General features: G+C 39.9%; 1 protein-coding gene across 15 annotated transcripts in view; it reads left to right on the top strand.

Annotated features, from left to right (window-relative positions):
* IKZF1 (IKAROS family zinc finger 1) overlaps positions 1–14926 on the top strand; it is a 69126-nt gene that overhangs the window by 1754 nt on the left and 52446 nt on the right. For 5 of the 15 annotated variants that reach the window (XM_054191014.1, XM_054191015.1, XM_054191011.1 and 2 more), the window contains exon 2: positions 11618–11671. In XM_054191014.1, coding sequence (XP_054046989.1) covers positions 11632–11671 — 40 coding nt within the window. In that variant the 5' untranslated portion in view covers positions 11618–11631. Of the gene's footprint in view, positions 1–6063; positions 6086–6171; positions 6191–11617; positions 11672–14926 lie in introns of those variants that run through there. The other 10 variants (XM_054191023.1, XM_054191022.1, XM_054191010.1 and 7 more) reach the window with 4 other exon arrangements.

Genomic DNA, 14926 nt, shown 5'->3' with positions numbered 1-14926 from the left:
AACTATGTAAATCATTGTAGAGGAGTATAATGTTGTTTCTTTTTTCTTTTTCTCTTTTTTCTTTCTTCTCTTTCTTTTTTTTCCCCCCTTGCACTGAGTCTGCTTACGTATAAGTGCAAGTAGTGTTTTTAAGGGACTTTGTGTGATGATCAGAAGTTAGAATGAGAGCTTCCTGATGAGGCATTTTTCTTTTAAATGGCTAAATGATACCAAGGTTACATCCATATGTATTTACTGTCCAAAAAAACCTCAAATGAAATAAACCAGGTGTCTAATCCAGATTATATTTCATGCATTCACCTTAACAACTCATTTGCTAGACTTTAATAGCCTAGTTTTAAAATTGGAAGCTGTAATGCATTGTAAGGGCCAAATCCTTTAAAAGATGCACTCTGTTAGCTTCAGTGGCTGCTCACATCAATTGTGACTCATACACACGCTGGAGTACCCTGTAGTATGACTCTCTATTAAACATTATAAGCGATCATTGAAATGTAAAGAAAAAGTATAGTAATATATTGCATTTAGAAAAAAGTACTAAAATTCCTTCCAAATACTTGGAAAGACTTTATCTGAATCATCTAAGCAGGAGCATGTTCTGAGCAGCTTGGAGCACTGGTGTCTCACCTTGCTAGTGAATCACATAGTTTAAGATGTTCAGAGTCTTAGTGAAATAAAAAAATTAAGGATGGGTTGGCTTTCTTATATGAAAATGTAGTTGCTTCTGAATTTTTCCAAACAAAATTTTTGCCCTTAGATAACTTTGTTCGCTCCTCTTTCTCTTCTCTAATGAGGGACATTGTAAGTCAAAAAACTGCGAATGGATTTGTTCATGTTACCATGCAAATGCACAGTATTTCTCTTCATGGGTTAATATAACAGTAGCATACAGTAGTTCATACTATGTCCCTTTTCCAAAAGGTGTCATTGCTTGCCTGAAGAACCTTCTTTCTAATATTGAAATGCTCTGCTTTGATTTTAACTCATAAAAGTTTGTTTTAAAACAATAAAAAATACAGGATATACTCCTAAGACTGCCACATATTTCCGGCTTCGGCTCCCTCCCCAAAAAGATACCTCAATCCATAGCAAAGCTCTACCGAGTTTAGTTTGATAGCCGTATGCTTTATTGCTTTATCAAACCCTTTGAAATTGCTGTCTATGGACATGAGAAACTAAGTGTAGACCAAGTGCAAGACTAAGAACTCTTAAAATGATAGCTGTGCTTATGATAGCTGTCCTTAGCAGAACTGCGTGGGGGAAGTGTCCAAAATACTGCAGAGCCCTGCACTTTCCTTAGTTCATGTTTCTGTTATCCCAGACTCGCTTCCAACCTTAAAGATTTTCTCACAAATACTAATATTGGTGACTGTCCATGTGCTCCTTTTCTTTCTTCCTTTTTTTTTTTTTTTTTGAGTAAAGTAGCCTAAACTCGGAACTTGATATACTGCAAGTCTAAAAAAAAAAGAAAAATCATACCCCTAACAATAAAATAAATTTAAGATAAAGAATCAAGTAGAAACCAAATTTATCCATTGAGTGAGAAGACTGACCATACTGAAGTCAATGGAAGTCCAATGCTGGACATCCTCAGGAGCCAGGATTTCATACCTAATGCACTGATACCGGCAAGAGTCTCTACCTCCTGGGTACAGCTTCCAGGGAAAGTGACAGGAAGGCAGAGGCATAATGTAGAATTGTACTGACTGTCATAATTCAGTCAGGAAGGACTGCTGGATCCCAGTAATTAAACAGAGATCACTAATCTCTCTGGCCCAATGTGATGGGCAGACAGGGCAGAGGACTCTTCTCTCTTTGCCCTTCATGCTCCCAGTAATGGGAGAAGGTTTGATGCTGACCTTGTGTGCATCATTTATCTCAGCTGAGTATTTCTCAGGGTGCTTACCTACCTCCAAGTGAGCAAAGTGAGTTGATTGTATTTTTAGTAGGTCCTATACTCAGGAGTTGCAGTAGAGAGACAAACTTGTCGTACACCTGTGCCTTTCCACCTCAGCTCCTGGCTGCCACTGCTCACTCTGACAATGGTCTGGTTGCACGTTTTGTTACATGAGCGTGAATGACACCTTTGTCATTTGTGTTACATGCAGTGTACAATAAAAAATGCAATAGTCTCCATCTCAGTGTTACTGTAGCAGTTTTCCTTTCCCTTGTGGACCTTAATACCAAAAACCTGGTTTGCTTGCCACTTCCACTGCATAGCAATGCAGAAATGTAAGCGGAGAATCAATCCACAGAGTTTTACAACAATGCAAAACTTGTTTCTCATCATTAAAATTGGATAACTCCAAAATGAAGCCAAAACCATTTCCAGACATATTTTATTTGAGCTTAGGTACTTCTTACACTAATGCCACAATCTTGCAGAAAACAAGGAAACGTGTCCAGTCTGTATTTCAGCAACAGAAAACAAGGGCATAATGAATCGTATGCTGCTCTGGCAGATCATTTTTGGCAATGTTTTCTTAAAAAGTCCAGAGGATATCAAAAGTCATGGATCACAGCCTGATTGTGTGGCTCTTTGTCAGGAAAAACTTCCACTCAAGACTTGTGGGATTTTTTTTTTCTCCCATTTTATGTGCAAGAAGAGCTGGGTCCATAGTGAATTTTATTGTTTTTCAGTCAAGATTCACATATGTATTTGATTACATTTTGACCAGTCATTACTTTCTACTATTATTAAAAGTAATAGAATTAGACTAAAGAAAACACAGTAAAGTAGTAAAATGTAGTGTAGCAATAATGGGATCTTTGGAAAAAGTTGTCATCCTTATGAGTGTAGTAAGGCAGAATATGCTGCTGGCAGTCTAGTGGGCTCCCCTGGAATTCCCCTCCCAAGCGACATACCCCGCTTTTCTAGTAAGTATAAAATCACACAGAAAGAAAGGTTTGGGAACGATTTTTGCTTCTTAGAATCTTTCCCCAAAAAAAAGAAAGAGGAGGGGAGGAGGCTGTGCTGCTGGACAAGCGCCGTTGGCTTAAATACAGTTGCTAGATACCTTCAGAAGGATATCAGGAATACATTATGTCAGTTGAGGAGCGGAAGGTAAGGACTCTCGTCAGTTTTTCTGGTAGTATGATTCTTTGGGAAGTGTTTTTAAATGCTTGCAACTCAACGCAAGCATCAAAAGAGGAAAGACCTATTCCTTACTGGTATATTTTTCTGTAATCCAAAGATTATTTTTTTTTTTTCCCCTGCTGGAGGGGAACAGCATTTGGAGATGAGTGTGAACTCCATCTGAGGCAAAATAGGCAGCCTCGGTCTTGCCAGCTTTATGGCAATTTCTGAACAGGAGGCTACTTGAAATACCTTCCACTCATCCAAAGTAGCTGCAGGAGTTTTATCTCCCTAGTGGCTATCCAGCAAAACGGACTGACTTCAGCTGGGAAACTCCCTGCTTCCAAGGTCAACTGTGGTTTATTGTCCACGCGTCTGTAATCTGTACATAAACATAACTACAACTTGGAGTCAACAAGAGTTTTGTTTGCTTCCTAAATTTAAACAGAATTATGTTAGCCCCTGAAGGGTATCTTTATTAAAAAGCCCAAGAACCTCTGTCTCACCCTTCTCCTTTAAGACGCACCTTCCTCCATGCTTTAAACAGGTGAACAAGAAGAGATTGCAGATTTTTTTTTTCACTGAGCAGGTCACTACCAACACAGCGTGGTGACTGCAAAGGTAGGTCCTAGTTCTGAAAAAGATACGTGCCTGTTCTTAGCTTTACTCATACCATTGCAAATTCATGGCGATAGGACAGTGCAGGTTTGGGACCTGCATGGCACGCTCATGCTTCTTGTATAAATGCTTCAAAAGACCATTCAGACTGCAGTTTCTGAAGAGTAGTCACACTGAAATTGTCCTTTTTTTTAAGCAATGGGACCTGTCCACTTCTTTAGCTTATTTTGAAGCGTATTTCATGTGAAAGATGTTTCTTCTGATCCCAGTTGCTCTAGCTTTCTCAGTAAAAGAGAAACTTGCTCTGTAAGATACATCTGATTCCCCGCTGCATTGCTTCATTTTTCCGCTTGTGTCAACTCACAGAACAGTGGAGCAATTGCAATATAAAGCTGGAATTGTCCATAGTGGATTGGGTCCAAAATATTTGCAAAAGCAGAGTGAAACATGTAGTGTGGAGAAACTTGCTAATTCATTTCAATTATAGTAATTTTAGGAGTTATTTTTAGGTTTATTTAGGGGAAAAAAAAAAATCACACAGATCTCTAATATGCTTATTCAGGCTGATAATGTCCTTTAATAATCCGTAACAGCTTGAACAGTTTGAAGGGAAATTAGGAAGCAATTCTGTGATCATGAAGCAGAGTTATTGAAACCTCCTATAATTTGGACAAATCGACTACTGATATATTGTTGGGGATACTTGGCAATAACAATTCTAGACATAAAGGGATCCTTTTATGTTTTCTCTATTGCATATTTAAATATGCTGTACTAAGGATATCCTACGCTTTTTAAACCTTATAGATACGTATGGATACAAAAAGTAGAGTTTTGTATTTGCTGCTTGCCTTCTCTTGAGTGAGAGCCCTGGAAGAATATGCAGGAGCTCAATTTGGCCACATGAGAATGTGCTATGTTCTTAGATTGAGTGCCTTAATTTACACACCTCACCTTTTTTCAGTCAGTTTATTTATATGATGGAAATGTGTGCATTTTCTTTGTCATGGCGAATTTATTCCACTTTTCTGCTTGATTTTTAGTGAATAAAGGTGACAGAGTTTAATGAGTTAATAAAATGTGGCCTTAATTAGGAAAATTACCTTCATATTTTTCTCATATTGTGGAAACAATTTATAATGACTCTGGTCGCAATTCAAAAACTTGAAGGAAGAACCGTTTTCATATTTGTAATGATATCAAGTTCAGTAATTTGCACACAAAGTCAATAAAAGAACGGATTTTTTTTATTATCTCCTTCAATGATGAATTGTTACACGAATATAGATCAAACACAGTAGAATGCTAAGAAGAGTGCTTATAGAAAACACATTTGTGCATACAAGATGCACTTTTTATCATTTGTCAGTACTTTGACAAAGAATTCCCAAAGAACTGAGAATTATGTAGGATCTTTGAGACAACTTTTTTTACACCCTCACAATTGTTCACTAACATGGAAATTAATTTTACATGTGCCAGACACATAAATGTTTCATATCTGCACTGTTAGCAGAGTTCTTTTCTTAATCTTGTGTGTTGAATTACAGTGCTTCCTTCATTTTGCAGACAGGAGCTCTCCATTGAAATTTGACTGTATGCTCATAATTGTATTGTCAATTTGTGTAGTTAACCAGAATTTACACTAGGCAGGAATAGAGAAATGACTGAATAAACTAAACATCTGCCTAGACTTTGTAGAAAACGCTGAATGTGAAATTAGTGTAGAGGGAGAGAAATTGATCTGCTTACTTTTAACCTTTTTTCTGTTTTAATGCAGTCCTTTAAAAGACCTGGAGAGTTTTTTTAAAACATAAATGGAAGGACACTGAAGTGCTTATTATGACTCTCAGTTTTTAGTTTTCAGAAAGGACCACCTCTCGTCTTTGTAGTTATTATTTACATTGAGCTGTGTGATGAGGCGGAAATTAAAAATAGAATTAAAATGGTTCTAAAGTAGAGTCATTCACAGAGATTGTGAAGTCTAGCATATTAAATTACAATAATAAAGCTAATTATCAGCTGCTTGCTGAGATATTGGATGCTTTTAATTAAAATTAGTTTGTAGGATTCTAGCAATTTTCTTCAAGTATTTCCACTGGTTGTGCAATACATGCTACCTTTTACCCACATTTAACAGCCTTCCTGTTGTGTATTCAGTCGTATGTAGCACGTTTGCATGTGAAGTTAAAAATCTATTAAAAAAAAAAAATTAGGTCTTTTGTTTTAAAGGAAACTAATGTTAAATACTTTTACAGGAGCATCTTTATTCATCTCCTCCTTCGGTTGTTGGTTCAAACTCAATAACTTCAGTGGATGCAAGAGGCTTGGTTCTGCTAGGTTGAGACCCTCTGGTGCAATTAGAAATGCAGCTGTATTATCATTCTGCAGGTAGATGCAACTCCCAACTTACTTAAAAACAAAAAGACTGAGGACACATACGTGATGATACATATCACTCCTAACCTGTTGTTAGTGTGCAAATTCTCCTGTCAGGTATGGATGTTCAACAGTACTGTGTTTTTCAGGCTGCAGCCTGGTTTTACTTTATTAATTTACATATTAAGCTTCTCTTTATGTGTCGTGGGTGGTTGAATCTAGGACCCATCTTATGAGCTTTGCTTCAGTTTAGGTTGTAAAGTTGGGGTTTTATGCTCTTGGTCATTGGTTTGGATTTTTAGTTTGCTAAAGCTGCGGCCTATGTGATGAGGAGCCAATGAGACATATCAAAGACCACAAAGACGAGTGGCGCGCACACACGAGCGCTCTGTTAGGGCCAGCTGCTCCAATGACCTGTGCGAGCAGTCCCTTTTCCTGCCGTGGGGCTGCTTGCACAGGCGACAGTTGCAAAATCACCCTTTCCCCGCTGTGGCTGTGGAAGCAAGGCTGGGGTTTGCCTCTTCGCTTGTTTGTTTTATCGCAGTTAACCCAGAGCTGCCGCTGCTGAGGAATGCGTGTTCCCCTCTCTTTTCGTATTTGCAAAAGCACCTGCGGAACACCCGGTCCCTTGCAGAAGGTCTCTTCTCCCTCCAGACTTCTCGAGCGCTCATATTTTCTGCTCAGTGACTTCGTGTAAAAGTGTACCTGCCCTGGCAGGGTGCACTCAAGACAGAAGTGTTCCTTCAGGCACCCTTCTGTCTGCTTAGCAAGGCTACACCTACAAATAGTCAGGAAACGTGTCGCTGGACATGGTGTACATTTGTGGACTCCTTGCAGCACCAGAAGTCGAGCTATCTGTAGATGGAAGGCCAGCTCTGGGTTTAGGTGTGTTGGTGCAAGTCCAAAGTGGCTCCACAAATGTCAAAATTTGTGATTTCATTTCCACAGCGTAAGTGAGGTCCCATTGTGCTGAGTGTGAAGTATGTGTTGTCCCAGAGAAGTCAGTAACTGCGTAGCTAGGGAACAAAGAAGAAAACAAAGTAGCTCGTCTTCCACATTGGATTAGGTCATTCCATTGAATTATATCAATGGCCCAATCTTGCAATCTTTTAATATCCTAAGAGAGCAGGGTTTGTAGAAGGACTGACATGCTTACACCTTTGTTTGAATTGATAAAACACTGTATAAATGCTAAGCATTCATTTTCTTGACAAGGAGGTTTACTTTTGAATTTGCATTGTAAAACAGATGAAATAATAAACCAAGATTTGCAAATGATTAATTTGCTGTATTCTGAAAGATTGGAAAATCTTGACCTTGTGATGACTTCTTCCTATTTACACCCAGAATCCTAAAAGGTCCCAAATCCACTTCTGGATGTAACTGCCACCAGGTATAAACGGAGCAGAACCTCAGTGATTCATGGGGTGTATTTTGAAATATTCTTAAGATGTAGCACAAGTTGTATTGTAGACAGCGTTGCAAGGAGGGAAATCGGTTGCATGTGAATTGTCTTTGGGCTCAGGACGGTAACCTGGACAAATGCTAACTAACTTAACTCCAAAATTGTTTTGTGACTGTGGTCAGTTAGGTGCTTTCTTATTTAAAACAAAATCAACGTAGCCTTTCAGGGGGTTTGTGTGTTGATTATTAATTAGCTTGAGACTGTGACATTTGATTCTTTTTCCAAGGCATTATGGTAGCTTCATCTGTGAATCTGGTATTTGGAGTCTGAAGAGGAAAATGTACAGGTTAGAGTTCTGCCTCTGAAAAGACTTGAAGAAACAGTTTTGTCTATTTTGAAGGGAACTTTGTAGCCCTTTCAATAAGAGGACAAAGTTTGAAGCTATTTGGATTCCTAAATAGAAGAAATAGCTATTATCCCCTAGGTGCCGATCCCTTTCCTGTTATAAATGAGGGCTACGCATGTTCAGTATTGGAGAGTAAGATTCCTTCAGTCGGCTACCCACTCAGCTTTTGATTTCTAACTTCAGGCTCCTAAATTAGCACTTCTTATGCTGGTGATAAACTCGATTCTGTAGATAAAATTTACAATGAAAAATTCCAAAACAATTCTTTTTCTTGCCAAAACTGACAGTTATTTAGGGTTTCACGTCACAAATATTTCTAAAACAGTGTTCTTCTATCTAAATCTTTGTAAAGATCTATTAATTTACAAACTGATATCAAATAGCTACTTTGGTGCAAATCTTTATAATCGTACTTAGGGCTCTCTTGCTTTCTGGGAAGTCAGCAGCAATGTTTCTGCTGATTCTAGAGCAGAGGAGGAAAGGGAGGGGAAAAAAAGGGCATAGTTTCCTATTCATAGATTTACCATACCAAAGGAAAAGAGGTAAATTCTACTCTTAGCACTTAAAATTTAGCCAAAGACACATTATGCCCAAGTCCAGTGTGAAAAACCTTTTAACAGTCACAGAACCAAACCCGATGCACTGCTGTCATTGCAGAATTGGGGTGGGTGGGGGTCCTGTCCTGTATTCTTTGCTGATAAAGAGCCTAAACTCAAGTTAGCTGGGATTTCATTAGTATTTACCAGATACCACAGGATACTATAATGTTAGAGTATAATCTAAGTATAATATGTACTGTTAGAGTATAATTTAGAGTATAATAGAGGGATTCAAAATACCCTTTAGGATTTTTTAAAGTTGTTGGTTTGGATTTCTTTGCTTTTATCAATTTGCTTAGTGCTTGTGGATCCTGATCTGCATTTAGGAACCACGTTAATTGTTCTAAGTAATCCTTAGGGGAAAAATATCTTTCCCTCATCGCTTGTCCACCAGCTCTATTTTCTCACTGTGTTTCATCCCCAGGAAATAGATTAACTTTGCCAGATGTCCTAAAATCACCTAATTCAAGGATAAACCTTGAAGTCATCTCTTTGAGAAGTGAGGGCATCTGTTTCAGGACAGGCAGTCATCCAACCTCGCAGAAAGCAAGCCTTAGGAGTATTCTACTAAAAAAGAAATATAAAATAACTTGTACTCCAGTTTATCTCCATTAAAAAAATAATAAAACAATTTGTACTCTAGTTTACCTCTCCATTTAAGAACTGGGAAGTGTTTTCAAACTGAATTCTGCCTGATGCCAGCAAGAGGCTGGAAGGAGTACAGCTGAGAAGTGTGCTGCTTAAGTTATAGAAATGCTGATCGTGAGACTTGTCATGCCAAAGGCAGGTAAATTCAGGAATACAAAAATAGAAGGAACTTTCTCCTTTGCCACCTCCTCCCCTTGTCGCTCCCAGTCCTGCTGAAGCCCTAGCAATAGGGAGAAGGTAGGTGCAGTTGGAATAAAGTGCCCTTCGTGAGAGTGGCTCCCTTCTGCTGGGTATTTTCTTGGGATGTTTTCTTCAGGTGGTTGGGGTTCACTGTGCTCTCTGGAAAAATGTATAGTAATCAACTGATTAATAGTAGCTAGGTGACCCTCAAAGGCAGTAATAGACACACACGCATTTCTTTTTTCTTCCTTTGTGTTCAGTCATGCTTGCAGGAGAAATAAGGGACTATACCGAGCACTTGTACCATACCACCTGCCGTAAATGCGCCATATTTCCAGTAACTGAGCAGGCTCCCGTTATAGGGCTTTCCCTCCTGTAAGAGAAGCTGCATTTCCCACTGACTACTTCATTAAAAATGGACCTATTGAAAGCTCTTCAGTCCCATAGGAACTGATGCAAATTGTTCAGTGGTAGGTGACTTTTTGTGTTTTGCATGGCTATAGTAACTTCTGAGAATTATATATAGACCTTAAACAAATTGCTTGTCTGGAATTAAAGTTTAAGAGCAGAATAAAGCAAGACAGAGCATTATTGGATATTAAGCAGTGCTATGGTATGTGTGCAATGGGCAGAATGCTCTGCAGGAATACCAGACTGCTTTTTGCAAACTGCATAGACAAAAATCTGTTCCCCAACCTACCTGTCTGCAGTTCTGCAGTCTACACGCTCTCTTCTCACAAATCTAGCATGAACCTGGTGAGGGAAGCCAGCTTTTGCAGCGGGGAGGCAGCACTGTACTGGATCTCAGATGTACTGGTGACATTCAGAAGCAAGTGAGGCGACCGTAAAACTTATGAAATGAATAAAGATGACCACAGCTATTACGCTTTCCCACTGCAGCTTATTGATTAGCAGGTTGAAGATTTTTTGGGGAAAAAAATAATATGGAAGTTGGGCTAAAAAAGGTTAGGATAAGCTTTGAACTCTTTCTGTAGGAACTCAAGCCACATCGTCCTCCTCTTCCAACTCTCAAGAAAATGCATCTTCTGTAATTCCAGGAAACGGGGTTGATGAGGCAGGTATCTCAGTTATAAGGAACAGCAAGAAGCCCCCTCCTCTGCTTGGTAGGATGTGAAGCTAGCTACACCAGCTAAAGACGTGACCTAGCATAACATGACTGAACAAAGGGCTTGTAGGCTTTTTGTCCCCTCCCCACCTGAGACTACCTCAGCTGCCCATGCCATACTTCAAGGTGGGGACTGGGTTGTGCTGGGACTACCTGCTCTGGCAGCACATTTATAATCCAAGGGGCCACCAGCTGTCCGCAGCCTGTGCTCGAGCCCTGGGACCTGCAGGGTCCCCTTCTGACTGAAAACCTGAATTTTGTTTCTACCCCACTAACCCTCCACACGCTTCTCCCTGGTGCTTGTGGTCACTGGTCGCTGGCTCCTCGGAAGATGGTGTGTCGCAAGCGGAGGGCAGGAGCTTCCCGGTATCGCTCGCCACGCCGTGGAGCCAGCCATCTGTCAGCAAAACAGGAAGGCACGGGTTCCCTTTCCCTCCTGGGCTCGTTTTGCTATTTTCGGGAGCTGTACTTCTCCCCTGCGCTGGGCTGGTGCGGTCTGAAGGAAGGGCTCCCGGGCGAGCGAGGGGCCAAAGCCTGAAGCTGCTGCTCTGCCCATCTGCTGTGGCTGGAGGTGTATTCATTATTAATGGAGGTAGTGGCGGTTGCTGCTCAGATATGCAGCCCTGCCTGGGTAAATGAGACATTCTTCAGCAAATTGCTTCGTTTTTTGATTGCTGATTGTACGCGTGTCACCAAGCTGACTCAAGGTTCATCGATGCATGCTCAGTAAATTAGAAAGAACATAACTATGGATCAACCAAGAGAATGAATTCTGTGCCTACAATGACCCAGGGCCATTTAATTTTCTGCTTAATTTTGTTGCAGTCAGTTTGCATTTTGGGTTATTATGCAGTAGGAAATTAACAATAAATAACAAATTTGGTCCTCCTGTGCTTGTAATGATATTTTTATAAATCTTTGTAATGCTGTTTTTAAAAGGATCAAGGTCTGTGCCAGTCTGATACTCCAGCAAGTATGCAGGGAGGGAATAAAGAGAAAAATACATTATTCTTCCCAGATAATCTTATAGTTAAATAGCAAAGGTTTTTTTTTTTTTTCCTTTCCCCTTCTTTCTCCTTCTCTGTGTGTGTGGGTTTGGGGTTTTTTTTTTTTTTTCTTTTTCTGTGTGTGTATGTGTGTGTTATTTTGCATTAACAGAAGGTTCTTCCTCTCTTCTCAGATAACTTGAGGAAAATGGAAACAGATGAGGCTCAAGATATGTCCCAGGTTTCAGGTGAGGTCCTTAACGAATACTTCTACAAAGAAAATCCTAAATTCCTGCCCATCTTTCTAGCACAGTACAATGGTTTTCTTGTTGTCAATAAAATTGCTTTGGGTCTTTTTTAAAACCAGAGTGGGAATTGAGATATAATTAATGATATCACTTGATATCAAGCCCAACAGTGCATGGATTTTTTTTTTTTAAAAGGAACTGGGTAAATACAGAAGTCAAGGGAATATAGAAGCATAGATGTAATTTTGCATTAAACCTGTATCCCTGAAGCATGGTCAGCTGCACATTTACACTCTTTCATTTGGGAGCAAAATTCTGATTGTTACAAAATAAATATAGAACAAACAAAGTTCACCAGGTGGGAGGGGGCAAATACTAATTAAAAGCAAAGAAACCGTATTTACCACATAGGGTAGACAGAGCATTCCATTTTACTTATAAACATCTAAAAAAAAGGGGGGGGGGGGAAGTACTGCTTGACATGAGGCTTTACGCTTGTAACTGTTTTTGTCCAAAATGATAATATTTTGAAAAATTCTTAAAAGGTAGAGAAGTTAGGTTTCTAAAATTTGCCCTGTAGTGGCATGGATAGGATTTTGCAATCTTACCCCATATTGATATTCCTATGGGGGTTTTTATTCTTAAGTTCCTTGGAAATTGGTTCCATAAAAAATGGGTCTAGCAAGATAATACATGTTCATACCACTGCACCTCTGCAGTTGAAAAAGGACAAGTTAGTCTCTTTCCTAGTTTCCCTAATACGTTGGCAGCTGTAACGGTTAATGGCTTTCAGTTTTCACTTTTAGTGTTCAGCCTGGAGCTCGACAGCCCCATCACAGAGGCGGCTCCTGGCAGACACCTGGGCGTGGGGCTCCTTCTTGAGAGGCAGCTCTCGGGCACTGCCAGCTCAGGACCTGGAGGCCAGCTATAGGACATCAGGAAGGTCTGGCTACAGTGTGGGTGGCTAGGTCAGTGGGTTTTCCTGAAATATATGAACACAATTTTTTTTCTCTTTTTTTTTTTCTTCTTTTTTTTTTTTTTCTCCCTGCTTTCTAAAACTGTCAAGGAGTTTTGTCAAAAATTGGAAGCCAGAACTTTTAGTGTCATCTGAAAATGGAAAATCAAAGACATTTTCCATCTGAAAGAACAGCAATAGAATAATCCTTCACGCCAACAGAAGATTTTCAGTTATGTTTAGTGTAGGGAAGTCGTATCTAGTCAGCCCTGTGGAGGCATGTTGCACTCCCCTCCTCAGGTAACAATTTTAAAATTGTAACTGGATATACTTACACATCAGTGTTTTGTTGCATGCTGAAACAATTTGTAAATGAAATAAAACCTGTCCTATACATGCTGTGCATGGAGCACGTGTGGCCCTAGCAGAAAAAGCAGCAGGGTTTTAATCCTTTAGGCAGACAAAGCACTGTGGATCTGCTCCGAGTGGTGAGAGGTGCTGTGATTCCAGCCCAGGTCCTTTGCCTGCTGCAGGAGCCCTTTCCTGCTTGCGTGAGCTCCTGGGAGCAGGAGTGCTGACCTCCTCTTCCTCTGCAGCAGTACAGGCTCCCCTGGACACCCACACCTAACCTTTGTAGTATTTTTGACAACGGCATTAATCTGAGCTCCACACCTGCCACCTCTTACCAGGGCATTGCTTTTAATTCTTTCGACATGGGGAGGAGTAGTGTGCGAGGTGCTGCCTTGAGTCAAGGAGTGGGTTAGAAAGTCACACACTTTGCCTTTCTCATGGGCTGCCTATCCCCTTCAGAGGGAAGATTTGCAAGAAACTTTGCTGTTTTGAATGTTTGTGTATATGTAAATATATGTATGTAATATATGTATATGTAGGTATATCATTCGTAGCTCTGAAAGTTTTCCAGGATTTGAACAACTGTAGTACTTTCCTTTAGCTCTTCTAGCAAATCATGTGATGAGAATAGTACTATTCTGTGATAAGAGAGGGTTCTCTTAGAAAAAAAAAAAATATATATATATCAGTGTAAGAAAAATTTTACCTCTGACAAGAGGCAGACCTACATAAACAGAATACAGAAAAAAATAATCTGCTTTGAACTCTTCCTGCTGTTCCTGTCACTGAGCATCTGGTACTTTTTGTGAGCAGAGCCTGTGGATTGTATTGGGTTGTTAGCTGGATTTGTGAACAACCGGCCAACAAAAGAACTTGCTAATTTACTTTCATTTATGATCTGAGTTGTGTGTGAACTCAGCCTTCTGGAAACAGGAGTTTGTCAGATTAGGTTCCACAGATAATTGGCTTTTCATAAACTCTTGCTAGACCTGAAAAGTAGAGGATATGAAAGTACAGGGATGTTACCTACTTCTTTCTCATAGGCTGGCAAATCCAGAAAGGAGTTTTCCCCCTCTTCCCCTCCTTCTGGGGTTCTATGTGCTTCTAGGATGCTTTCTTGCATTATGATGGAGCTCTACTATATACTGGGAGCCAGTTAGACAATTGCACAGTTTCGGGAGCGTGAGATTGTCTTGTCAGCTTAAAAACACTTTTATTTATTTCTCCTGCTTTGTGATTAATGCTTGTCAGGTGTAGCTTATTCTCTGAGCCTATGGAATTAGGTGAGTTGGTTCACTAGCACTTGGCTGTATTTAAAAAAAATAAAAAAAAGAAAAAATAAAATTGGGGGTGTTGTTCCTTGGGTTTTTTTTGTTTTGTTTTTTGACCCAGAAATAAAATAGGTCTCTAGAAACAGTCTTCTCAATTCAAAAGCAGTGTTTAGTGGCCTTGTGCTTTACACAGCTGTGGCTGACTCAGGTGTGGCAGGGCCGAGCCAGGCCAAGAGAGTGTAAAACAAGTGTGAGCGAGCCAAACCCTGCGTGCGCGCAGGCATTCCCGCTTCTGGGAATCCAGGCATGGCTGGCTCCTAGAGGAACTGAAATACCGTGTGACTAGCGCAGAGTTCACACTTTTTATTTTCCTCTTGAAAGTGATATTTCATGAGGCAAGCAGTTGCAGTTCTGAAATGAGGAGAGAGCTGACATACATTTAACCAAACGGTATCCGGCACCCATACAAGAGAGTCAGAAAACACAGATAATATCTCACTTAACAAGCAGTATTTTTCCTGCCTTTTTTTTTCTTTTTTTTTTTTTTTTCTTCTTAGTTCTATGGCCTAACAGTTCAGGAAAGTGAAAAAACAATACAAATGTTTCCACATCTAACATAAAAAGATCCCCCTAGCACCAACCAGGCTGTGCCACGCTCTGCAAAAGCAGGAAGAAGAG

Source organism: Rissa tridactyla, chromosome 2 (genome assembly GCF_028500815.1).
Source record: "Rissa tridactyla isolate bRisTri1 chromosome 2, bRisTri1.patW.cur.20221130, whole genome shotgun sequence".
Classification (NCBI taxonomy): Eukaryota; Metazoa; Chordata; class Aves; order Charadriiformes; family Laridae; genus Rissa; species Rissa tridactyla.
This window is presented reverse-complemented; position numbering and strand designations above follow the sequence as displayed.